Here is a 25,517-nt window from a genome sequence, read left to right as displayed (position 1 = left end):
CAAGCCCACACTAAGGAGTCACCAACCTTGACTGTCTCCTCGAAAGCTTATTTTGCCATGAATTTGCTTCCTGCAGCTTTCTCTCTCAACTTGCAGCCTGCCTCTCTGCTCCTTGCTTTCACTTCCGCTGAACAGGGTTTTGTTCCAGTTTCCAGTCCTTGTATTTTGACTTAAAGGGCTTCTTGGCTTCTTTCTCCTTTTCCTTTAGGACCTGCTCCCTGCAGTTCCCTCTCCCAGTAGACTATTGACAACTTGGTATCTCCCTCGAGATCCAGGACTCACTCAATATTTGCTGCTACTTTAACTTTAGAGTAACTCATCTAAGATTCTTAGACTTATTTTCCTCAGCAATCTGCTAATATGTCCAGCTGGAAAGAGACATAAACTGCTCCCTTCACCTTACAGTATAATCACCAACTCAACCTGCTTTCAGTTTGTGTGTGTGTGGGTCCCTCTCTGGACCCCTGTTGCTAGGCAACAGCACAGCTTTTTCTACCTTGTGTTTGTTTTAAATCCCCTTCAAAAGTTATAAAATCACATTAGAATGCAGGCATCTTATAAAGTGAAACCAACACTCAAGTTTCCCCCATTAACACACAAATACAGAAATACAAATTAAACTTAAACTTAAAGATATACCTAATTCCTAACACACGCAAATACACATATAATTTACTTAAAACTGTCTCTAGTTCCTACGCCCTTCCAACAGCATTGTGGGTGTACCTACAGAACATGGACTGCAACGACTCAAGAAGGCAGCTCACCACCACCTTCTCAAGCGTAACCAGGGATGGGCAATAAATGCTGGCCCAACCAGCATCCTGTGAATGAATGAAAAAAAAATAACACTTGCAGATGGTGGACAGGCTTTGGGGAGTCAAGAACTAAGTTATTTGTAGCAGGGCTCCTACCCTCTGACCTGCTCTTGTAGCCATTGTACTTATATGGCTTGTCCTGTTCAGTTTCTGATCAATATTAAACCCCAGAATGTTGACTGTGGGGATTCAGCGATGGTAATGCCATTGAATCCATCCCATTGGTTGCATAGGTTGTCATGGCCCACCAGCATCAGGCCTAGCAATCATACTTCATGAAGTGGCCCAAGGCGATTAAAGGATATTGTTAGAGAGACAGCACACTCTGTACGTAGCACGTCCTGCCAAGTATCAGACATTCAAGCCTGGGCCCAGTAGGATTTAACGTCTATTAACACTAATGGAAAATGATCTTTATGTGCTAGTGTTTCAATAATAGCATTTGTAACCCACGAAATCATGTCCCTGTAAGGAGTGACTGTCTTCACATGACCAGAAAGCAGTGGTGAAAGGGAATATTTTCACTTAAAAAGATAGGCCAAGAATGTTTATTTGTAACTTTTTTTAATACCCAGAATTTTTACAGCCTGGTTATTTCGACAGGTGAGGAAAAATTGAGAACAGTTTACATACTGTAGACTCACGATCTAATCTGCAATGTCACAAGTAAAGCTAAATTAAAACAGTTTGAGAGAACAAAATATGACATTTATAAGAATTTGTTGGTATTAAGGGAAAACCAGTGGCAATAAATCACAGTGCAGTGTAATAATAAAACAGCAATATATTGGACAATAAGCTACTATGGGATCAAAACCAGCTTTATAATAAAATTTCCTGTGTCGGTCCTGGCCATCATCAATATCATGACTTTCATGTCTGCCATTTTCCCTCCTCCTCATTAAAAGTTCTGTCCCATCACTTTTACCAACAATTTCTCTCTCCTCCCTTCTACAAGCAACAGAATATACCCTGCTGGGACTCTGAATATTCTGGATAACTGGTACACCTCCATTCCCCCCAGCCAAGTACACCCTCTGGCACGCACCCTGAAACCCACCACCACCATCCCGAAAACAATTAGATAAAACTTTATATTAAATAGTCATTTGGTAGAACAGAACTTGAGTATTGCCTAAAAAAGAGACAGGCTGTCGAAGTTTTTCATCTTGCAATAAGGACAGACGCAAGCGGGAATGCCAAATTTCAAAGGGAGCAACAATTACACTAGCAACCAATTGAAGGTTATTATAGTTGGGCTCGCAATGTTGTTCACTTACACTTGCTAGAAGCTACATATGCTCATACACAGTGACCTGTCCTCTGCAGGCAAAAGGAACATGTCCAGGTATTGCATCTTTTTTGAATTAAACATAAGCATGGGAGAATAATAGTTCCCTGGTGCATTCTCCATGCAACGCCTGGACCATCAGTGCCAACTTGCTAACCAATCAGCACCTTTTTCTCATGTAATATAAATTGCTCTGCCTTGGACATTTGGCATTCTTGCATCCGTGCCAATGAGTGGAAGACAAAAAGCTTCAACAGAATGTCTCTTTATTTCAGCAATACTTTGTATTAAGTCTGTCTTTCTGCATCCTCCAGTACTACCATTCCTAAGAGCTACTGCAACTTTCATTAACTACAGTAAATAGGTAGGAGCCACTATCCGACTACTTCCCCCATCCCCTAAACACACATAGCACTTGGTTCAATTGAGCAGGTCTGACAGTGTCTGTGGAGAGAGAAACAGAGTTAATGTTTCAAGTCAGAACTGCTCTGAAGAAGGGTCATACGGACTCGAAATGTTAACTCTTTCTCTCTCCATAGATGCTGTCAGACCTGTTGAGTTTTTCCAGCATTTTCTGTTTTTATTTCAGATTTCCAGCATCTGCAGTATTTTGCTTTTTAGCTTGGCCCACTGAGTTTGTTCCTTACCTTGAGACCCCGATTACCAGTAGCAACTTTTAATGAAACTACTGTAAGTTATTGTCACCTCACCTTTGTGGTTTTAAAGTTGTCAACATGCTCACGATTACACCACACCTACTTTTTCATAGTCTGCCTCTACCTCCTCCTCCACAGTCTCCCATTGAATGATGGGGAAGGTAAGGAGCAATAGAGTTAGAAAAAACAAATGGGAAGATAAAACAGAAGAACAAAGAAAGGGGAAACAGAAAATGAAAATGATGGGAAAGACGGGAAAAAAAAAGAGTGAAAGGGAGAATATATAGAACAGGACAGGGGAGAGAAAAAGAGAAAGCAAGGAAAAGAAAGAAAGAAAGAGGAAGCCAGAATGAGAGTGTGAGAGAGAGAGAGAAAGAGAGGGAGTGAATCAGAATTGAGAGGCTGCGGCACGCACTTCTCGGGTTAGTGATACAGAATGTAAAGCAGTATATGTAATAGTGAATCCATTAGTCAGGTCACAGTGCATAGCTTTTGGCTCTACACTACAGGTAGGATGTTAGGGCAAACAAAAATACAGGGCTGAATTTTACAGGGGGGTTGGTGAGCATACTGGTCCTCAACACCCCTCTCTACCCTCCCAAAAGAAAAGTCAGTCGAAACCCAACCAGCTTTAAAAAAAGCCACCCCATGACAACAACACGCGGCCAGCGCTCTAAACAAACTGAGGATCAGGCTTCTGGCAGCTCTTGAAGTTCCAGCCGCACCAGAACTTAGCAGTGCGGACTGCTGGGACTGCAAGTAGGCCCTTGAAGATTGAAGGTGAACATCCGAACAAGGTAAGTTCAGGGCTCTTTGGGTGGAGAGGGATCAGGCATCCTGGGAGGTGGGAGCAAAGGGGTTAGAGGTGGATTTTGGAGGACAGGGAGAGAGGCACAAGAAAGATAACATTTTGGGGAGTGCCCCCACACCCGCTATGTGCCAGGACACCTCCCCCAAAGGACATGCGCCCCTTGTTCCTTCCCACCTTTAAGTTTATTTTTAAAAAATGGTATTCCCACTCTTGCCCACCTTCCACTGCCCAGCATATTCTGGCAATGCAGGGGGGCTAAGGGTCTTACTCGGGCAATAATTGGCCACTTAAGGGCCTCAATAGGCCTAAGGAGCAGGGACGAGCTAGTCGGCGCCTTAACTACATTCTCTGTATTATGGGGGCCGTATCGGGGTGGGTGGGAAGGTGTTGGGCTAGCCACTTGACATACTTCATGTAGCCCCCGCCAAAAACATGCCCTGTGGGAGGGACACCAGGAAGGCAGCGGCTGTGTGTGTGGGGGGGGGAGGGGGGGGGGGGGGGGGCGGGATCCAGCCAACAGTGTGGATTCAATAGGGTTATGTCTACTTTAAATAACTACAAATACAAGGAAAAACCAGAAAATTGTAACTGTGTTCACCGAAACAGAAGAGGTTATCAGTGACATAGATGTGTTAAAATTATGAAGGCTGGGGCAAAGTTAATACAGCCAGTCTGTTTGCATTGATTGAGGAGTCTAGAACAAGGGGTCATTGATAGGAGTAAAAGTAAGATATTAAGGAGAACGGGAAAATCTTATTTATTTTTGCAGAGAGGGTTGAGGATAGGGAATGGAGAACCAGAGTTAGTGATTGAACTGTTGTAATGTAGAAAAAATTGCAACAGTGGCTGCATTTTTCAGAAAAATGGCTTCATTGCCTGTAAAGTACTTCAGGACACCCTGCATCATGAGAAGTGCTGCATAAAAGCAAGTCTTTATTATCTTTTTCTCTTAACATTTGCACAGCAAACCCAACTATCCATTCCCACGCAATCTAAGATTAGTTACCGTTATGAGGTCCTCCCTGGTCGGAAACGAGGAAATCAAACAATTTTTCAGCGTCTTGACATTTGTGATTGACACGTGGAGCTGTTTATGAGCTTTCTTATGGGCATCAGCAGAAAGAATGGATTCCATCCCTTCCCTTAGGAGTAAAAGCACAAATTACATTACTTGCCTTCCACTGTTAAGCATTCCTGGCCTGTCTATCTTTTTATAAAAGAAAAGGCAAAATCTACATGATTCATGTATAAGCTTCCTGCAATCTAACCAAACTAAAGCTTCACCTTAATCACATTCACATTGTGAGTTAATCATTCATAACTACAACATTGCAGGCCTGAATGTGGCATCAGAAGAAGGAACATGAATTAAGAGGAGCAGGAATGACATAAAATGGTTACAGCACAGGAGGAGGCAATTGACCCTGTCGTACCTATGCCGGCTCTCTGCAAGAGCAACACAGCTAGTCCCACTTCCCCACCCTTTCCCTGTAGCTCTGCAATTTTCTTCATTTCAGTTGCTTATTCAATTCCCTGTTGAAAGTTCCAATTCAATCTGCCTCCACCACAGTCAGAGGCAGCGCATTCCAGATCCTAACAACTCCTGTGTAAAAAAGATTTTCCTCATGTCGCCGTTGATTCCTTTGCCAATCACCTTAAATGCTGACCCTTGTGCCAATAGAAAATTTTCTCTATAGAATCTGTTTAAGAGCTTCATGTTTTGAACGCTACAATCAAATCTCTTTTTAACCTTCTCGTCTCCAAGGAGAACAACACTAGCTTAATTCTCCAATCTTTCCACGTAACTGATGTACCTCATCCCTGGAACTATATTCGTAAATCTTTTCTGCAGCCTCTCTAAGGCCTTCACATCTTTCCCAAAACGCAGGGGCCAGAATTGGACCCAATGCTCCAGTGTCTTAGAAACGTTTATCATAAGTTCCTTGATTCTGTATCCTAGGCCTCTATAAAGCCTAGAATTCTGCATGCCTTTTAAGCCAATTTCTCAAACGTCCCCCGCTGAGCTTGGTTCAGTTTGGAAGGGAGGCGAGGGGGGGGGTGGGGGGGGGGGAGGTGTTGTGGGGGGCACATAAAATAGGGCAGGTGCCCAACCCACCACCTTCTCACCCAACCCCAAGCTAACCCCCACAATATGGAGGGTGGGTGGGTGGGCACAGAAACCAGCAGCCCACCCTCCACGTTTAAGTAGATAATCAAGTGTCAATTAGGCTTGTTACCCAGCCAACTGACCACGACAATACCCTGCCCACGCCATAAAATGGTCAGTGTGGACAGCCCGATTTCTTTTTAATTCTTCAAAGGGCAGGAAAGAAGGTTCTATCTTCAAGGGCTGCACTTTGCAGATTGGGGGCAGTTTCCCATACCCGCACCCCCAACCCCCCAGATAGAAAACCCTTTCTTCCTACCTGCAGACTTAAAGCAAACTCCCCACCCCACCAGCCCCCTCCCTAACCTGCTCAAACACTCCCCGTCCAAGACCCCAGACTTAACTGCTTCCGGGGATCCACTGGGCCACCTTCTGCTTCCTTGTTGCATTCCCAGCAGTGCCCACTAATGCGCCCTTGGTGCTACCAGGGCTGATGGACCTTCCAGCCAATTGGATTGGCCAGCTGCTCCTGAAGGCGGGGCTTCCTCCCCAGTGAGGAGGAGAAGTCCCACTCTGCCCCTGTTTAGCCCACCTGCAGCGTTTATGGCTTTGGGGTGGACCAACATGGAGTGGGTCACTCCACGCTGACTTTCCTTCCAGCTGGGGGGAAGGGGCAGCAGTGTGGGGGGGTGCGGAGGGAGCTGAGCCATCCACCCTCAAAACCCCCAGGCTCCTTGCTCCTACACCCCCTTTAAAATGGTATCCTTTAATTTATATTGCCTCTTCCTGTTCTTCCTGATGTCACGACAGCCCCATTGCTACCCGAGTCGCAACAAATGATCAAACCACCAGGTTTGTAAACTTAATAAGTAAATAGCTGTTTATTGAACAAACGGTCATTAACCAGTGATAAGAGAAAGAAATATAAACTGCAAATTTCTAACTCTATAAAACTTAAACTCTACCTCCTTCTTAAATCCCTATACACACACACACTTACAAGACAAATAAGACACACAAAAACAGGGATTTTAAGGATGGGATAAAATAGTTCAATAGCACCAATTCCAGAGTACAGGATTCGATGGGTTGATTTTGATCGATTTCTTCCAAATTCCTTTCAGTTTTTGTTGATGACACGAGGTGGTCTTCCAGCACTTTCAGTATTTAGTTCACTGGTTCAGAACTTGCTTTGCAATGTCTCTAATAGTGGTTTTCCCCAATTCCTTTTTAAAGGAGTTTCCTCAGAGAGAGAAAAGTTATAGAGATATGAGGAAGAGAGATTTTAGATATTTTCTCTTTGAAGGCCAGGAGCTTTCTGCTCTGCTCCCATACAAAACCCTTGTCACCTGATCAGGAGCCAATTAAAAAGCCTGGAAAAACTCAGCAGGTCTGGCAGCATCGTCAGAGAAGAAAAGAGTTGACGTTTCGAGTCCTCATGACCCTTCAACAGAACTAGGTGAATCCAAGGAAGGGGTGAAATATAAGCTGATTTAAGGTGTGGGGGGGGGCGGGAGGGGGGTTTGGGTGGGGGGAGAGAAGTGGAGAGGGGTGGTGTGGTTGTAGGGACAAACAAGCAGTGATAGAAGCAGATCATCAAAAGATGTCACAGACAACAGAACAAAAGAACACGTAGGTGTTGAAGTTGGTGATATTATCTAAACAAATGTGCTAATTAAGAATGGATGGTAGGGCACTCAAGGTATAGCTCTAGTGGGGGTGGGGGGAGCATAAAAGATTTAAAAATATTTAAAAATAATGGAAATAGGTGGGAAAAGAAAAACCTATATAATTTATTGGAAAAAACAAAAGGAAGGGGGAAGAAATAGAAAGGGGGTGGGGATGGAGCTCAAGACCTAAAGTTGTTGAATTCAATATTCAGTCTGGAAGGCTGTAAAGTGCCTAGTCGGAAGATGAGGTGTTGTTCCTCCAGTTTGCATTGGGCTTCACACCTCATCTTCCGACTAGGCACTTTACAGCCTTCCGGACCGAATATTGAATTCAACAACTTTAGGTCTTGAGCTCCCTCCTCCATCCCCACCCCCTTTCTGTTTCTTCCCCCTTCCTTTTTTTTTGCATTAAATTATATAGATTTTTCTTTTCCCACCTATTTCCATTATTTTTAAATATTTTTAAATCTTTTATGCTCCCCCCATCCCCACTAGAGCTATACCTTGAGTGCCCTACCATCCATTCTTAATTGGCACATTCATTTAAATAATATCACCAACTTCAACACCTATGTGTTCTTTTGTTCTGTTGTCTGTGACATCTTTTGATGATCTGCTTCTATCACTGCTTGTTTGTCCCTGCAACCATACCACCCCCCTCCACTTCTCTCCCCCCACCCAAACCACTCCCCCCACCCCCACCCCCCACACCTTAAACCAGCTTATATTTCACCCCTTCCTTGGATTCACCTAGTTCTGGTGAAGGGTCATGAGGACTCGAAACGTCAACTCTTTTCTTCTCCGCCGCTGCTGCCAGACCTGCTGAGTTTTTCTAGGTAATTCTGTTTTTGTTTTGGATTTCCAGCATCCGCAGTTTTTTTGTTTTTATTTTAGCCAATTAAAATGCTGTTGTCAGGCAGTTCCCTTGGCCCAGGACTCCTTTCTGGCACCATCCTGTCTTTCATGGCACACCCTGTTCCAGGACTGCAACATTGTATATATCTCTCACCCTGTTCCAGTGGACATGTCTTTCAACCTGTAGCTATTATAATTCTAAACCACAGTCCAACAGAAAATAAAAAAAATGTTCTTTACAACAGTCCAACAGGAAAAAAAAGTTCCTTACGCTAACAAAATGTATCACTTCACACTTCTCTGCCTGTCTATGGTCCTCCTGAAGTTGACCACTTAACGCCCTCACAGTCCCAAATCCTTCCAAGTTTTGTATCATCTGCAAATTTTGAAACTATGCCCTGTACACCCAGGTCTAAGTCATTAACATCGATCAAAAAAGACAATGGTCCCAACAATGACTCCAGGGGAACTCCACTATATACCTTCCTCCATTCCAAAGAACAACCATTCACCACTATTCTGTTTCCTGTCACTTGGTCAACTTCGTATTTATGCTGCCACTGCCCTTGTTGTTCCATGAGTATCAACTTTACTTCAACAATTCCATTATGTAGCACTTAATCAAACACCTTTGGGAAGTGCATGTACAACATATCAAGCACATTACCCTCATCAACCATCTCTGGTACTTCATCAAAAAAACTCTCAAGCTAGAACACGGTTTGCCTATAACAAATTTGTGCTGGGTTTTCCTAATTAGGCCACACTCATCCAATACAGTGTTAATTTTGTCCTGGATTAATGTGTCTAAAAACTTTCCCTTCACCAATATTAAACTGACTAGCCGGTAGTTGCTGGGTTTATCCTTACACCCTTTTTTTTTTGAACAAGGGAATAACATTTGCAATTCTCCAGTGCTCTGGCACCGCTCTTCTATCTAAGGATAACTGGAAAATATTGGCCAATGCCTCCTCAATATGTCTCGGTATGCTTGGCTGCATCTCATCAAGACCTGGTGAGTTATCAATTTTAAGCTCAGCCAGCTTCTCTAATACCTGCTCCTTTTTATCAACTTTAACAGTGGCAGGATTGCCACTAAGCGTATGCAGGGAAGACGAAATAATTAAACCAAATTTCATTTTTAGTGGTTAAAATCTTTAAGTTATAAGTAAACATGGGGGAAACAATAGATTAGATGTGTTGCAGCTATATCAATTACTATTAAGAGTCAGTAATAGGTTTAATTGCCCGTGAAATTTCTTTTAAAAGCTGGAAAATAGTGAGAACTTCTGGATGAAATACAATGATCATCAGTAGATTTTCTTCATCTGGTGGTCACGTTGGAAGTTTTTTTCTTATTCATTCATGGGATGTGGGTTTCACTGGCTGAAGCCAGTATTTATTGCCCATCTCCAACTGCCCTTCAGGTGGTGGTGGTGAGCTGCGTTCTTGAACTGCTGCAGTCCATGTGGCATAGGTACACCCACAATGCTGTTAGAAAGGGAGTTCCAGGATTTTGACCCAGCGACAGTGAAGGAACGGCGATATATTTCCAAGTCAAGATGGTGAGTGACTTGGAGGTGAACTTTCAGGTGGTGGCGTTCCCATCTATCTGCTGCACTTGTCCTTCTAGATGGTAGTGGTCGTAGGTTTGGAAGGTGCTGTCGAAGGAGCCTTGGTGGATCCCTGCTGTGCATCTTGTAGATGGTACATACTGCTGCCACTGTGCGTTGGTGAGGGAGGGAGTGAATGTTTGTGGATGGGGTGCCAATCAAGCAAGCTGCTTTGTCCTGGAAGGTGTCCAGCTTCTTGAGTGTTGTGGGAACTGCACTCATCCAGGCAAGTGGAGAGTATTCCATCACACTCCTGACTTGTAGATTGTGGACAGGCTTTGGGGAGTCAGGTGGGGGGTTACACATCACACGATTCCTAGCCTCTGACCTGCTCTTGTAGCCACAGTATTTATATGGCTTGTCCAGTTCAGTTTCTTGTCAATGGTAACCCCCAGAATGTTGATAGTGGGGGGATTCAGTGATGGTAATGCCATTGAACAACAAGGGGTGATGGTTGGATTCATTCTTGTTGGAGGTGATCATTGCCTGACACTTGTGTGGCATGAATGTCACTTGCCACTTGGCAGCCCAAGCCTGAATATTGTCCAGGTCTTGCTGCATTTACACATGGACTGCTTCAGCATCTGAGTCGCCGTGAATGATGCTGAACATTGTGCAATCGTCAGCAAACATCCCCACTTATGGCCTTATGATGGAAGGGAAATCATTGATGAAGCAGCTAAAGATGGTTGGGCAAAGGACACTACCCTGAGGAACTCCTGCAGTGATGTTTGAGTGTTTCTTGGAGGAGATGTTTAATCCTCATATGTGACAGGCCAATAACCACCTGTACTCGACCTCAGAGGAAAATTTCCTTTGGCCATTAGTTTTGAAATTTTAAATGTGTTGATCTGAATACTTTTACGATTCCACTAGAAATATTTATGAGGAAACATTTCTTTTCTGTTTGCAATGTCACTAATGCACAACGGCCAAAGAAAATAAAGAAGAATTTATATTAACAGAAGAAATAGGAGCAGGCCAAGCAATCCCACACACCTGCTCCACCATTCAATAAGATCATGGCTCCTCTTTCCCATGTATTCCTCATATCCCTTAATTCCCTTAGTGTCCATATTGCATCTAATTAAATCCTCAAGACATCTTAAACCACTTCATATTAGCAGCAAGTGGCAAGTGAGTTGAATCTGGAGGGAAGTTTTTTTTTGCTCCTGTTGGTGCAGGGAGGAATGTAAATGTAAATCTGGATAACAGCTACACCATCCGCGTTCTTCATTGATCAGCAGCATGGAACCAAATAAGTAGGCAGTCACAGAGTTGGTTTATCATCGCATCCACAAAACGGTTCCTCAGACCAGGCACCCAGAGGCAGCTGGCCAGTACAATGAGTACAAAGTTGGGTTGGTTGCCTCCCAGTGATCGTGAGGGAACCAGGCGGAGCCCAACAGTGGTTTTCAGGATTGTGGTAGAGTTTGAAACATTCATGTGGCCACTTAACATTTGGAGGCAGTCTCTTTAAGGTTGGCCCTTTAAGATTAGGCAGTATGTAAAATTATCCTGAGCACAGCAAGCCACATTCAGGTCTGCCCAATTTCAGAAAGGACTTCTAAAACAGGTTTTAAGCCCTTTTACTGCACATGAAAACAGCCTACCACATATTTGAGTAGAAAGCCCTGGAGGTCTATACTGGAACCATGGCAGGTAACGCATTTCTGAAGTGAAACGTTCATGCACCCACCCCTGCCACTTAGGCACCTATCTTATACCTGCAAAGTAGGTGTGGAGTCTGTGAATTCCTAAGCCAAAAAGTTTTCTTTTAGTCACATAACCGTCAAAGGGGAGGAAATTTTCCACTCAGCTGAAATTCTATTGCAAGCACCTTTGTGACAATAAGGAGCCCCAGAGAAACTGGGTATAATATTAAAATCAGAGCTAGGCCATTCAGTGTTGTTGTCAAGAAACACTCCTTTACATGTGGGGTTGTGGAAATCTACAGCTCCCTTCCCCAAAAAAGCTGTAGAGGCTGGGGGATAATTTGAAAACTGAGATTGATAAACTTTTGTGACATAAGGGTGTCAGGGTGGTTAAATGGAGTTAAGATACAAATCAGTCATGATCTAACTGGCTTGTGGTACAGGCTTGAGAGACTGAATGGCCTCCTCTATTCTTATGTTCTTCTCTTACCTCAATTGCTTCATAAAGTCATAACCAGGTGTTATAGCTCCAAGTCTCTGTTTCCGGACATCAGCTGCAAATCCGTAAGTAAATTCTTTGCATTGCTAAGCAGGGGGAGGTGGAGTGAGGGAACAGATAAAGAGAAATTGAAAATTAAAATGGTTTCTCTCCAATCATTTTAAGGGGGGGTTGACTAAGCTATACAGAATGGTAAGGCATTAGGTTCAAAAATTAGCCTGATCACCAGCCATTTCATACAATGATGCAATACAGGGGGAGGCCATTCAGTCCATCATATGTGTCAGCTCTTTGAAAGAGCTATCCAATTAATCCCACTCCCCTATCCTTTCCCCATAGCTCTGCTAACATTTCCCCTTCAGTTTTTTGCCGTTTGCTATTGAATCAGTTGCCAACATCATTTCAAGTAGCCCATTCTAGATCAGAACAATTCACTGTCTAATTTTTTTCCCCTTAATCTCGTCTTTGCTTCTTTTACATCTTAAATCTCTGTCTCCAGCCACCACTTCTGCCACTGGAAAAAATTTCTCTTTATTTAGTCCATCAAAGTCCTCTGTGATTTTGAACACCTCTATTAAATTTCTCCTTAACCTTCTCTGTTCCAAGCAAAAGAACCCTGGTTTCTCCAGTCTCTCAACATAACTCAAGTCCTGCATAATGGTAATATTCTAGTAAATCTCCTCTGCACTGTCCTTAAGGCCTTGGCATCCTTCCTAAAATCTTTCCTGCCCAGATATGTATGCAATACCCCAGCTAGGGCCTAACTAGTTAGGTTTATTAAAGTTTAGCATAGCATCCTTGTTTTTGTACTCTATGGGCTGAAGTGGGCCTTTAAAAGGGGTGTACAGGACCTGGGTGCAGAAGTCCCCATTTCAGACTATCCAATTCTGGGTCACAAATTGACGGAGTGGATGTAAATATTCTTCCAGAGTAAATAAGGTCTGTATAGCTGTCATGGTATGAAGCTTTTTAAATCCCCTGCTCTTTAAATTTGAAAAAAAACAGGCTGCAGCTGCCACTGAGAGTTAAACAAAACTTTATGCTGAACTGCTTTGATTGACAGGTCATCTGCTGCAGCTTAGGTGAAAACAGTAGCATCAGTTTTAACAGTTTTTGGTGAAATTTCTGCAGGGGCTATCATAATGTCATTATGAATGCTTGACTGAGTTTCAAAAGCTTTTTATCTTAGCAAGGTGTTCACAGTTCACAGTTTGATTACAGTTTAAAGAGGCTATTAAAGGATTAGCCATCTTTGATATGGGGTCTGAATAGAAGTGTGCTTGTTTTATGAGATTAAACACTTGGAGAGATTTAAAAGCATTGAATGGGTTTCTGGAATGGGAGTTTTTTTTCCACTATCAAGTGGAAAAGCAAGAGCTGTATTAGATTGTTAGGAGTTTTTTTTTCATCTCCGTATGGCTCCTGAGGTCTGCGTGAGTTGGCATGGAGGGTATGAGGGGCCACGGGAGTTGGTTGAGGACATGAGTTGGCACTGAGTTGGTATGACACTTATGAGAGGCCGAGGGGCTGGGTGGGGGCGTTGGTGGGAGCCATGAGTTGGCATGAAGGTTATGAGGGGCCAAGAGGAGGTTGAGGAGAGCATATGTTGGCATTGGGTTGGCATGGATGGTATGAGCTGCCTCGGCACTCACCCGCTCCCGTGGCCACCAAAGCTCTGCTCCCTGGATCGGAGGTTCCAACTCCAACCCACCCTCCAACGTGAAAATCGCACGATTCCGGATATGTTTTACCGAGGCAGGTCCAGTGAGTCATGAAATTTCCCAGCGAGCTACCTGCCTTGGGTGCAAAAATCCAGCCTGATGTTTAAAAAGCTAAGGATTCCTTATGCATTTCAAAATAATAAGGCCTGATGTTTATAAAGCCAAGGATTCCTTATGCATTTCAAAATAATAAGTATGGACATTAGGTGAGGACAGAATGAGGAATTGATGCATCATTTGCTACCCACGTTATGGTAATAGGTAGCCGACAGTCACCATCAAGTTTCACAGCTTATGGGTGGATGCCAGCATGGCACCTTTGGAGCACATCCCAGAGTTCGACACCATCTCCACGAGAGGAGAGGAGAAAACACACAATGCTATTCAGTAACCTTCCTAACATCTAGAGGCATTAAACATATACTTGTGGGCATTAGGTTTTATTATCAGCAAAGAACCCCACAACCCAGTATCAAACTAAAAATAATCTAACGCAGCTGTGAATTTTGAAATTCTGACATGCACAGCAGGTGCAGCAGTTTCTTGAAAACAAAGGAAAGACAGATTGCTGTGGTCCTGGAAGTTGGCTAAAGGCCATGGTTTGTTTATTCACCACTTGAACAGAGGAGTGTTAGGATTCCTTTGCCAGAACTGGAAGTAAAGGGACTTCAGGACTGATAAAAGCAAAGAGGAGGGAGCAGGGGGAATCCAAATAACAGTCATGTGTACAGATAATGGCAACAAATTTCATAAAACAGCTAGAAAATGGTGACGAGGGCTGACTGAAATGCAAGACTCATCAGGAGGTGGTGGAAAGTGTACATGGGGAAGTGAGAGAAAAAATGACCGAGCTGCAACGAGGACAAGGGCAACCAGCAAAGGAAGTGTGGTAGACACCATCAGAAGCGTCACCTACTGCAGGTAAGAGAAAACCTCTGCACATGGAAAAGGGTCATATTTCAGAAGGTCTGGCGCAGTAAGTGCTTTGCTTTGGTCAACAACAAACAACTTGCATTTATATAACACCTTTAGTGACATATTCCGAGGGACTTCACACGACTTAAGTAGACAAAAAAAAACTGATTCAAAGGAGGAAACATTAGGACAGGTGACAAAGAGTTTTGTCAAAGGGGTAGGTTTTAAAGGAATGCCATAATATAGAGAGAGAGATTTTAGGGGTAGAATTTCAAGGTTCAGGGCTTAGCCAACTGAAAGCACAACCACCACTGATGGGACAATGGTTATTAGGGATGCACAGGAAGCCAGAATCGGGTGAATGCAATGTTTCAGAGGATTGTGGGGGTGGAGGAGGGTACAGAGATTTGGGGGGGTGGGGGGCAAAACCATGGGCACAACTATAAGGATTTTATAAGCTAGGTATTGGTCGACTGGGGGTGCGAGGTGGGTCAGTGAGCACAGTGGGTGAAGGTTGATCAGGACTTGATCCAAGTTAGGATAATTGCAGCAGAGTATTGGGTAAGTGGAAGATGTGTGGCTAGGCAGGTTTGTCCAATTCTTTAGGGCTGGGCAGCAAATCCACATTATAAAGCCAGATGGGTTCCTTCAGAACTGCACTGGGGTGTCAGCTGAGATCATGGGAGGAGTTTCCCTGTGGTACTTCTGAGATCAGGCTCAAATGTGGTTCAGATCCTTCACTGTGTGGAAAATAGTGATTCAATATGACTTTCCCCAGGGCAGCCAGTTAACGGCCAGAGAGCGGGCTCACCATTCAATTAAGGACAGCATGCTGGTTCTCGAAGCTGGAGGGGCCAATCAGAGGCCATCCAGCTTGAAAGGAGCAGCAGCAGCCTGCAATGGAGGCTAAAGAAGGAGGGGGAACTTCAAAATGGAGGCGCCCTCTCTATTCAGCTTTCATAAATTTAAGATTAAAAATGGCTTTTACAGACAGAACACCGCTGTCGTGCATGGGGCGGGGGTGTGGGAGGAAGATGGCTAGAGGATGGCCTGCAGCTGTTGTAGCACACAAGCAGACAGGAAGGGCCTCTAGGCCTGCCTCAAGTGCTGGCCCTTGATCTGCTACCTGGAGGCAACCTCCACGCATTTAAAGTGGCCCCCGCCGCTTACGGGGACCTGGAGGACAACTGGAATATCCTAGCCGGCCTCCTGTAATCGGCCCTAACAGACCCTGCACACCTTTAGCGAGCCATATCATCTATCCGCCACTTGTGGGCGGGTGGACATGTCCTCCCCATAACCGCAATGCCACCATCCCCCCCCCCACCCCCCAACCAACTCCCAGCCACCATCCATCTACTGCAAAAAAGGCACTGGGGTAGGACGGAGCCAGGAAACCAGCACACTGGTTTTAGCTCCTATGTCCCTGGCCCTGGCGGGGCTTTAAAATCCTGCCCTACTCCTCTGAAGTGGTAGGGCCTTAAAGCAGGAAAGGGAGGTTTAGTTACTTCAATGCTTTTTGAACAGGAGCCAAAATCTGTCAGCTTTTGTGGCCTCCAATGAGTTAAAGCCTAATGAAGCTATGCATTAGACAGCGCCTTCCAAACCCACGACCACTGCCACCTAGAAGGACAAAGGCTGCAGACAGATGGGAACACCACCATCTGGAAGTTCCCCTCCAAGACACTCGCCATCCTGACTTGGAAATATATCGCCGTTCCTTCACTGTCGCTGGGTCAAAATTGTGGAACTCCCTTCCTAACAGCACTGTGGGTGTACCTACACCACATGGACTGTAGCAGTTCAAGCAGGCAGCTCACCACCACCTTCTCAATGGAAACTAGGGATGGGCAATAAATGCTGGCCCAGCCAGCGAAGCCCACATCCCATGAATGAATTTTAAAAACATCACACCCTTGTCTCTCTGGCTGTGCATATCTGTATTTTTGTGTTAATATATACACATGGATCTGTATTTGCCTCAGATTTTAAGAGTCCATCATTAAGGATGGGATTTCAGAATACTTGGAAGTGCATGGTAAAATAGGGCAGAGTCAGCATGGTTTCATCAAGGGAAGGTCACCCCTGACAAATCTGTTAGAATTCTGAGGAGGTAACGAGTAGGTTAGACAAAGGAGAGCCAATGGATGTTATCTACTTGGACTTCCAGAAGGCCTTTGACAAGGTGCCGCACAGGAGGCTGCTCAGTAAGATAAGAGCCCATGGTGTTAGAGGTAAGATACTAGAATGGATAGAAGATTGGCTGTTTGGCAGGAGGCAGAGAGTGGGGATAAGAGGGTCCTTCTTAGGGTGGCAGCCGGTGACTAGTGGAGTTCTGTAGAGGTCAGTGTTGGGACCACAACTTTTCACTTTATACATTAATGATCTAGATGAAGGAACTGAGGGCTAAGTTTGCAAATGATACAAAGATAGGTGGAGGGACAGGTAGTACTGAGGAGGCGGGGAGTCTCCAGAAGGATTTCGACAGGTTAGGAGAATGGGCAAAGTGGCTGATGGAATACAACGTGGGCAAGTGTGAGGTCATGCGCTTTGGTAGGAAGAATAGAGGCATAGACTATTTTCTAAATGGGGAGAGAATTCAGAAATCTGGAGTGCAAAGGGACTTGGGAGTCCTAGTCCAGGATTTTCTTAAGATTAACTTGCAGGTTGAGTTGGTAGTTAGGGAGGCAAATGCAAAGTTGGCATTTATTTCAAGAGGACTAGAATATAAAAGCAGGGATGTGCTGCTGAGGCTTTATAAGGCTCTGGTCAGACCACATTGAGAACATTGTGAGCAATTTTGGGCCCCGTATCTCAGGAAGGATGTTCTGGCCCTGGAGAGGGTCCAGAGGAGGTTCACGAGAATGATCCCAGGAATGAAAGGCTTAACATATGAGGAACGTTTGAGGACTCTGGGTCTATACTCGATGGAGTTTAGAAGGATGAGGGGGGATCTGATTGAAACTTACAGAATACCGAAAAGCCGGGATAGAGTGGACATGGGGAAGATGTTTCCATTAGTAGGAGAGACTAGGACCCGAGGGCACAGCGTCAGAGTAAAGGTGGGACCTTTTAGAACAGAGATGAGGAGAAACTTCTTTAGCCAGAGAGTGGTGAATCAATGGAATTCATTGCCACAGAAGGCCGTGGAGGCCAGGTCATTGAGCGTATTTAAGACCGAGATAGATAGGTTCTTGATTGGTAAGGGGATCAAAGGTTACAAGGAGAAGGCGGGAGAATGGGGTTGAGAAACTTATCAGCCATGATTGAATAGCGGAGCAGACTCGATGGGTCGAATGGCCTAATTTCTGCTCCTGTCTTCTGGTCTGACCAGGGATAATTGATAACTGCAACTCCACCAACATTCTTGTGCAATCCAACAGAACTGCTTCTATTGTGGTTGAAGATTGCCTGTTAATGACACGCATATACAATCACTTCACAGATCACATCCAATGGCAGCAGCAAATGGCCAAATCAGTATTAACAGCAGTCTCCCCTATTTAAATGTCTAACAGATTGACATTGTAACTTTAATTTTTTTAAAAATACATGTACAAGTTTACTTTCCTTCAATTCTATTACAGAGTATTTTTTCTATATTTATTTGTTCACGAGATATTGACACCGCTGGTTAGACCAGCATTTATTGCCCATAACAAAAACAGAATTACCTGGAAAAACTCAGCAGGTCTGGCAGCATCGGCAGAGAAGAAAAGAGTTGACGTTTCGAGTCCTCATGACCCTTCGACAGAACTTGAGTGAGTCCAGGAAAGAGGTAAAATATAAGCTGGTTTAAGGTGTGTGTGTGGTGGGCGGTGGGGGGGGGGGGGGGGGGGGGGGGGGGGGGGGGGGGGGGGGGGGGGGGGGGGGGGGGGGGGGGGGGGGGAGGGAAGGAGAACGAGAAGTGGAGGGGGTTGGTGTGGTTGTAGGGACAAACGAGCAGTAATAGAAGCAGATCATCAAAAGATGTTACAAACAACAGAACAAAAGTACACATTGGTGTTATAGTTGGTGATATTATCTAAACGAATGTGCTAATTAAGAATGGATGGTAGGGCACTCAAGGTATAGCTCTAGTGGGGGTGGGGGGAGCATAAAAGATTTAAAAATATTTAAAAATAATGGAAATAGGTGGGAAAAGAAAAATCTATATAATTTATTGGAAAAAACAAAAGGAAGGGGGAAACAGAAAGGGGGTGGGGATGGAGGAGGGAGCTCAAGACCTAAAGTTGTTGAATTCAATATTCAGTCCGGAAGGCTGTAAAGTGCCTGGTCGGAAGATGAGGTGTTGTTCCTCCAGCTTGCGTTGGGCTTCACTGGAACAATGCAGCAAGCCAAGGACAGACATGTGGGCAAGAGAGCAGGGTGGAGTGTTAAAATGGCAAGTGACAGGGAGGTTTGGGTCATTCTTGCGGACAGACCGCAGGTGTTCTGCAAAGCGGTCGCCCAGTTTACGTTTGGTCTCTCCAATGTAGAGGAGACCACATTGGGAGCAACGAACGCAGTAGACTAAGTTGGGGGAAATGCAAGTGAAATGCTGCTTCACTTGAAAGGAGTGTTTGGGTCCTTGGATGGTGAGGAGAGAGGAAGTGAAGGGGCAGGTGTTGCACCTTTTGGAGGGCATGGGGTGGTGCCATAGGAGGGGGTTGAGGAGTAGGGGGTGATGGAGGAGTGGACCAGGGTGTCCCGGAGGGAACGATCCCTACGGAATGCCGATAGGGGGGGTGAAGGGAAGATGTGTTTGGTGGTGGCATCCTGCTGGAGTTGGCGGAAATTTATTGCCCATCCCTAACTGCCTCGAGAAGACAGTGGTGAGCTGCTTTCTTGAACCACTGCAGTCCCTCTCATGTAACTACACCCACAGTGCTGTTAGGAAGGGAGTTCCAGGATTTTTACCCAGTGACAGTGAAGGAACGGTGATATATTTCCAAGTCAGGGTGGCGAGTGTCTTGGAGGGGAACTCACAGGTGGTGGTGTTCCCATGCATCTGCTGCCCTTGTCCTTCTACATGGTAGAACTCACGGGTTTGGATGATGCTGTCGAAGGAGCCTTGGCGAGTCGCTGCAATACATCTTGTAGATGGTACGCACTGCTGCCATTATGCATCATTGGTGGAGGGAGTGAATGGGTTGCCAACCAAGCGGGCTGCATTGTCCTGGATGACGTCAAGCTTCTTGAGTTATTGGAGCTGCATTCATCCAGGCAAGTAGAGAGTATCTCATACTACTGATTTGTGCCTTGTGGACAGGCTTTGGACAGTGAGGAGGCGAGTTACTCGTTGCAGGATTCCTAGCCTCTGACCTGCTCTTGTAGCCACAGTATTTATATGGTTTGTCCATTTCAGGTTCCGGTCACTGGTAACCCACAGAATGTTGAAAGAGGGGGATTCAGCGATGGTAATGGCATTGAATTTCAAGAGGAGATGGTTAGATTCTCTCTTGTTGGAAAAGATCATTGTCTGGCACTTGTGGTGGCACGAATGTTACTTGCCACTTATCAGCCCAAGCCTGGATATTGTCCATGTCTTGCTGCATATTGACACAGGCTGCTTCAATATGAGGAATCATGAATGTTGCTGAACATTATGTAATCATCAATAAACATCCCCATTTCTGACCTTATGATGGAGCAAAGGCCATTGATGGTTGGTCCTAAGACACTACCCTGAGGAACTCCTGCAGTGATGTCCCTAAACTGAGACAATTGACCTCCAACAACCACAACCATCTTCCTTTCTGCTAGCTGTGACTCCAACTAGTGGAGATTCCCATTGACTTCAGTTTTGCTAGGGCTCCTTGACAACACACTTAGCATAAAATTAAGTTTTCAGGGCTAGAGAGCTTAGTTAACAGTAATTACAAACTTAGTTCATTGCTAAAAATACAATTCAAAGTGTAACTTTTCTCAAGAGCTATTTACAGTAAGATTAATAGTGTGAAAGGGCAAGTTTTTGCCAGTTCAGTGATTTCTAATCGACTCCAAACTCAACCGCACACCCAATAGAGAAGCTCAGAATCGCTGACAGCAACGTCTAAATTTCCACACTTCAGTGAGCAGACTCCAAAGTTGCTGTCAGTTTCAGAGGAGATTGTGAACATTGGCAGTTTTGTTATCATTACTACTGCAAAACTGGAGCCATTGTTTCACACCAATGGTTATTAGAAGGTGCAATGCTTTGCCACAAATGGATTTTGAATCCAATCACAGCATCTAGACTGGAATCGACAACATTATTTATATAGCACCTCCAACGTAATCAAGCATCCCAAGGCACTTCATAGGAACATTATAAAACAAAATTAGATACCAAGCCACATTGTTGTCCTTATTCTTTCATTGGATGTGAGCATCATTGGCAAGGCCAGTATTTGTTGTCCATCCCTACTAACCCTTGCACCAAATGGTTTGCTAGGCCATTCCAGAGGACATTTAAGAGTCAACCACATTGCTGTGGGTCCGGAGTCACATGTAAACCAGGCCAGGTAAGGACAGCAGATTTCCTTCCCTAAAGGACATAAGGAGCTATTAGGTCAGATGACTAAAAGTTTGGTCAAAGAGGTAGGTTTTAAGGAATGTCTTAAAGGGGAACAGCAAAGTAAAAAGACGGAGAGGTGTTGGGAGGGAATTCCAGAGCTTAGGGCCGAGGCACGGCCAACAGTAGTGGAGCAATTAAAATCGGGGATGCTCAAGAGGCCAGAATTAGAGGGGTGCAGATATCACTGAGGGTTGTGAGGCGAGGACATTACAGAGATAGGGAGAAGCGAGTCCATGCAGGGATTTGAAAACAAGGATGGGAATTTTAACATCAAGACATTGCTTGACTGGGTGAAAATGTAGGTCAGCAAGCACAGGGGTGATGAGTGAATGGCACTTGCTGAAAGTTAAACCATGGACAGCGGAGTTTTGGATGATGTTAATGTTATGCAGGGTAAAACAGGAGGCCAACCAAGAGTGCACTGGAATCTAGAGGTAATAAAGACATGAATGAATGAGGCTAACACTTGAAGAGAAAGTGAAAAATGTTAAAGAGCACGAGGGAAGAGCAGGAAAGTAAGGTTAAATAACATCAAATGGAAATTCGCACGCAAAAATGCTGCCTGATGGAAATCCTGACTGCAGATAATCCATGGTCTGGTCCTTATTGTATCTCCTTTCTTACTCACCTCTAGTTTTTCAGGTTGTAAAAGCAGAACAGCTGCAACCAAAGCTCCTCCAGAGGCTCCTGCATAGTTCTGTATTTTACTGAGCAACTTGTTTCCATGTCGGTAAAGAGCACCTGCTGCCCCCAAGTGGTAAATCCCCAAAAATCCACAGGCACTAAAAGTCAGGTTGAGGGGACACATATTAACTGTATGAATGGAAAGAAAGAACAAGGTAAAAATCATTAAATGAAGCATCCAGCTCTCCCCTCAGCCAAGTTCCAGTGGTTACTCATAGCATCCCAATTGTCAGTACTGGGGAGACATGCTAGGAACTGAGAGCATTCAATTTATAGATTTTGGAATGATTTTAAGGCATTTCAAACAGTTAAAAGACTAATTGGTGTTATTATTGATCAATTATTGCTCAGTGGGTAGCACTCTCACCATCAGGCAGCTTGACTGGCCAAGTTGGCCGTTAACAGGTCCAGGCAGCGGGCGATCGACGGGGGAGTTCCGCCTGATTGTTTGTCCCTCTTCCGCGGCTACGTTCGCTGCCAGATGTCCCTGGAGAGGGAGCACGCGGTGTCTGCTGACACGCTCGAGGCCTTCCGTGCTCGGTGGGCACCGCGGGGACTGGGGTGTTTTGTTGACCCCTTTAATCACATTTTGATTTAAAGTTTGTAAGGTTCCTTTAAATTTTGTCCTTGGTTTTACAGCTGACCTGAATTAGGGGCTGTGCCTGATTTATCCCAATTTTGTTGATTTAGTTTAATTGGTTTCATTTAAAAGATTATCAGGCAGCTTGTGCCCCACATCCTGACTACTGTTCGGAGGCCTGTACATAACTCCCATTATGATTTTTTTTACCTTTGCGGTTCCTCAACTCTACCCACACAGATTCTATATCATCTGACCCTGTGTCATTTCTTGCTATCGATTTAATTTCATTTCTTACTAACAAAGCAACCCCACCCCCTCTGCCAACCTGCCTATCTTTTCGATAGGATGTATATGCTTGGATATTTAGTTCCCAGTCCTGATCCTGATGTATAGATCTGACTCATGTCAGTTTAAAATAAAGTTCAAAAACTGGTTGTTGATTTAGATTGCTAATAGTTGCATCAGTCTAGCAGGATATTCTTTGGAATGTGAATTTACAAACTAGGTTGCCAGTCTAGTACCTTATCTAGGCAACTGTACATGTTGCATAAAGCAGATTTGTACAACTAGACAATAATATATTTGATAATTTTTTGGTCAATAGCAAAGAAAATTATCTAAAACACACTAACTAATCTTACAGAATAATGAGCAATGAGTAACTCCCTGGGTGGGAGGGTGAGCTGTGAGGAGGATGCAGAGATGCTTCAGTGTGATTTGGATAAGCTGAGTGAGTGGTCAAATGTATGGCAGATGCAGTATAATGTGGATAAATGTGAGGTTACCCATTTTGGTAGCAAAATCAGGAAGGCAGATTATTATCTGAATGGCTATAAATTGAGAGAGGGGAATGTGCAACGAGACCTGGGTGACCTTGTACATCAGTCGCCGAAGGTAAGCATGCAGGTGCAGCAAGCGGTAAAGAAGGCAAATGGTATGTTGGTCTTCATAGCCAGAGGATTCAAGTACAGGAACAGGGATGTGTAGCTGCAATTGTACAGGGCCTTGGTGAGATCACACCTGGAATATTGTGTGCAGTTTTGGTCTCCTTATCTGAGGAATGATGTGCTTGAGAGTGCAACAAAGGTTTACCCAACTGATTCCTGGGATGGCGGGACTGACATATGAGGAGAGATTGAATCAATTAGGATTATATTTGCTGGAGTTCAGAAGAATGAGGTGGGATCTCATAAAAACCTATAAAATTCTAACAGGACTAGACAGGGTAGATGCAGGAAGCATGTTCCCGATGGTGGGGGAGTCCAGGATCGGGGTCACAGTCTAAGGATATGGGGTGGACCATTTGGGACTGAGGTGAGTAGAAATTTCTTCACTCGGAGAGTGGTGAGCCTGTGGAATTCGTTACCACAGAAAGTAGTTGAGACCAAAACATTGTATGCTTTCAAGGAGTTAGATATAGCTCTTGGGGCGAAAGGGATCAAAGAGTATGGGGAGAAAGCGGGAGAAGGCTATTGCGTTGGATGATCAGCCATGATCATATTGAATGGCGGAGCAGGCTCGAAGGGCTGAATGGCCTACTCCTGCTCCTAGTTTCTATGTTTCCTCTTGCAGCCATGTCTCCATGATGCCCACCACATCATACCTGCCAATTTCAATCTGTGCCACAAGCTCATTTACCTTATTTCGTATACTGCGTGCATTCAGATACAACACCTTCAGTCCTGTATTTCCCGTCCCCTTTCTCATTGTCGTCCCTTTATCTGATGTGCTTGAAGTTAGTTTCCTAGCCCTTTTCAAGCACTCTGTCCTATTTTGTGTTCTGGAGACTTTAATAGCCTCTCCTGGGCTCTTCTTTCTTTTCAGTTTTTACATAATTTTCCATGAAGTTGAATCTATCCCCCCCACACGCTAACCTGCTGCTTTGTTTCCCATTAGTCATAATTCTTGGAGTTTTACCCTTCCCTTCCCACCCCCATTTTCTAGTTTAAAGTCCTGTTGACCATTCTAGGGCTTGAACACAAAAATCAAGACTCACACTCCAGTGCAGCACTGAGGGAGTTGCTACACCGTCAACGGTGCCATCTTTCGGATGAAACAACAAACCAAGGTCACCCTCTCGGGTGGACATAAAAGGTCCCATGGCACTATTTCAAGGAAGAGCAGGGAAGTTCTCCCTGTTGTCCTGGCTAACAATTATCCCTTACTCAACCTCACAAAGATAGATTATCTGCTCACTACCACATTGCTACTTGTGGTATCTTGCTATGCACAAATAGGCTGCCACAGTTCTTACATTACAGCAGTGACTGAACTTAAAGTACACTGAATTCAACAACTCCAGATCATGATTTCTGTTGTCCATTTTGAATTTTTCCCCAAGTGCCAGTTTGTACCCTGCTTTCATGTTTTTTCTTTCAGAGCTGATTTTTTGCTGCTATTAACACCTACTCTGGACCAATGCTTTGTTTCTTTACTATTTCCAATGCCACTCCCTTTGCCTTTGTTCCACGATATCTTTGGTATTTAATCTACCCCTCACTCTAACCTACCCCCGACCTTCCCTTTTGTTCCACCTGACCCCCCCTCCCTCCCTGTTTTTCAACAACATAAAACCCATCACATTTCTACCCTTCTTCAGCTCCGAAGCAGTGTCACATTGGACTCAAAATATTAACTCTTGTTTCGACCTCCTCAAGTGAACCATAGAACTATAGAACACTACAGCACTGAAAACAGGCCAATCGGCCCTTCTAGTCTGTGCCAAAATATTATTCCGCTAATCCCATTGACCTGCATCCAGTCCATAACTCTCCAGACCTCTCCCATCCATGTATCTATCCAATTTATTCTTAAAACTTAAGAGTGAGCCCGCATTTACCATGTCAGATGGCAGCTCGTTCCACACTCTCACCACTCTCTGAGTGAAGAAGTTCCCCCTAATGTTCCCCCTAAACCTTTCCCCTTTCACCCTAAAGCCATGTCCTCTCGTGTTTATCTCTCCTAATCTAAGTGGAAAGAGCCCACTTGCATTTACTCCATCTATACCCCTCATTAATTTTGTAAACTTCTATCAAATCTCCCCTCATCCTTCTACGCTCCAAGGAATAAAGTCCTAACCTGTTTAAGCTTTCCCTGTAACT

General features: G+C 44.5%; 1 protein-coding gene across 4 annotated transcripts in view; it reads right to left on the bottom strand.

The window, feature by feature from the left end:
• Positions 1-25,517, bottom strand: part of pnpla4 (patatin-like phospholipase domain containing 4) — an 85,603-nt gene that overhangs the window by 57,238 nt on the left and 2,848 nt on the right. For 3 of the 4 annotated variants that reach the window (XM_041198956.1, XM_041198957.1, XM_041198955.1), the window contains exons 2-4: positions 21,778-21,962; positions 11,967-12,061; positions 4,583-4,718 (exon numbers count right to left, since the gene is read on the bottom strand). In XM_041198956.1, the coding sequence (XP_041054890.1) occupies positions 4,583-4,718; positions 11,967-12,061; positions 21,778-21,957 (411 nt within the window). In that variant the 5' untranslated portion in view covers positions 21,958-21,962. Of the gene's footprint in view, positions 1-4,582; positions 4,719-11,966; positions 12,062-13,627; positions 13,773-21,777; positions 21,963-25,517 lie in introns of those variants that run through there. The other variant, XM_041198958.1, reaches the window with a different exon arrangement.

Source organism: Carcharodon carcharias, chromosome 11 (genome assembly GCF_017639515.1).
Source record: "Carcharodon carcharias isolate sCarCar2 chromosome 11, sCarCar2.pri, whole genome shotgun sequence".
NCBI lineage: Eukaryota > Metazoa > Chordata > Chondrichthyes > Lamniformes > Lamnidae > Carcharodon > Carcharodon carcharias.
This window is presented reverse-complemented; position numbering and strand designations above follow the sequence as displayed.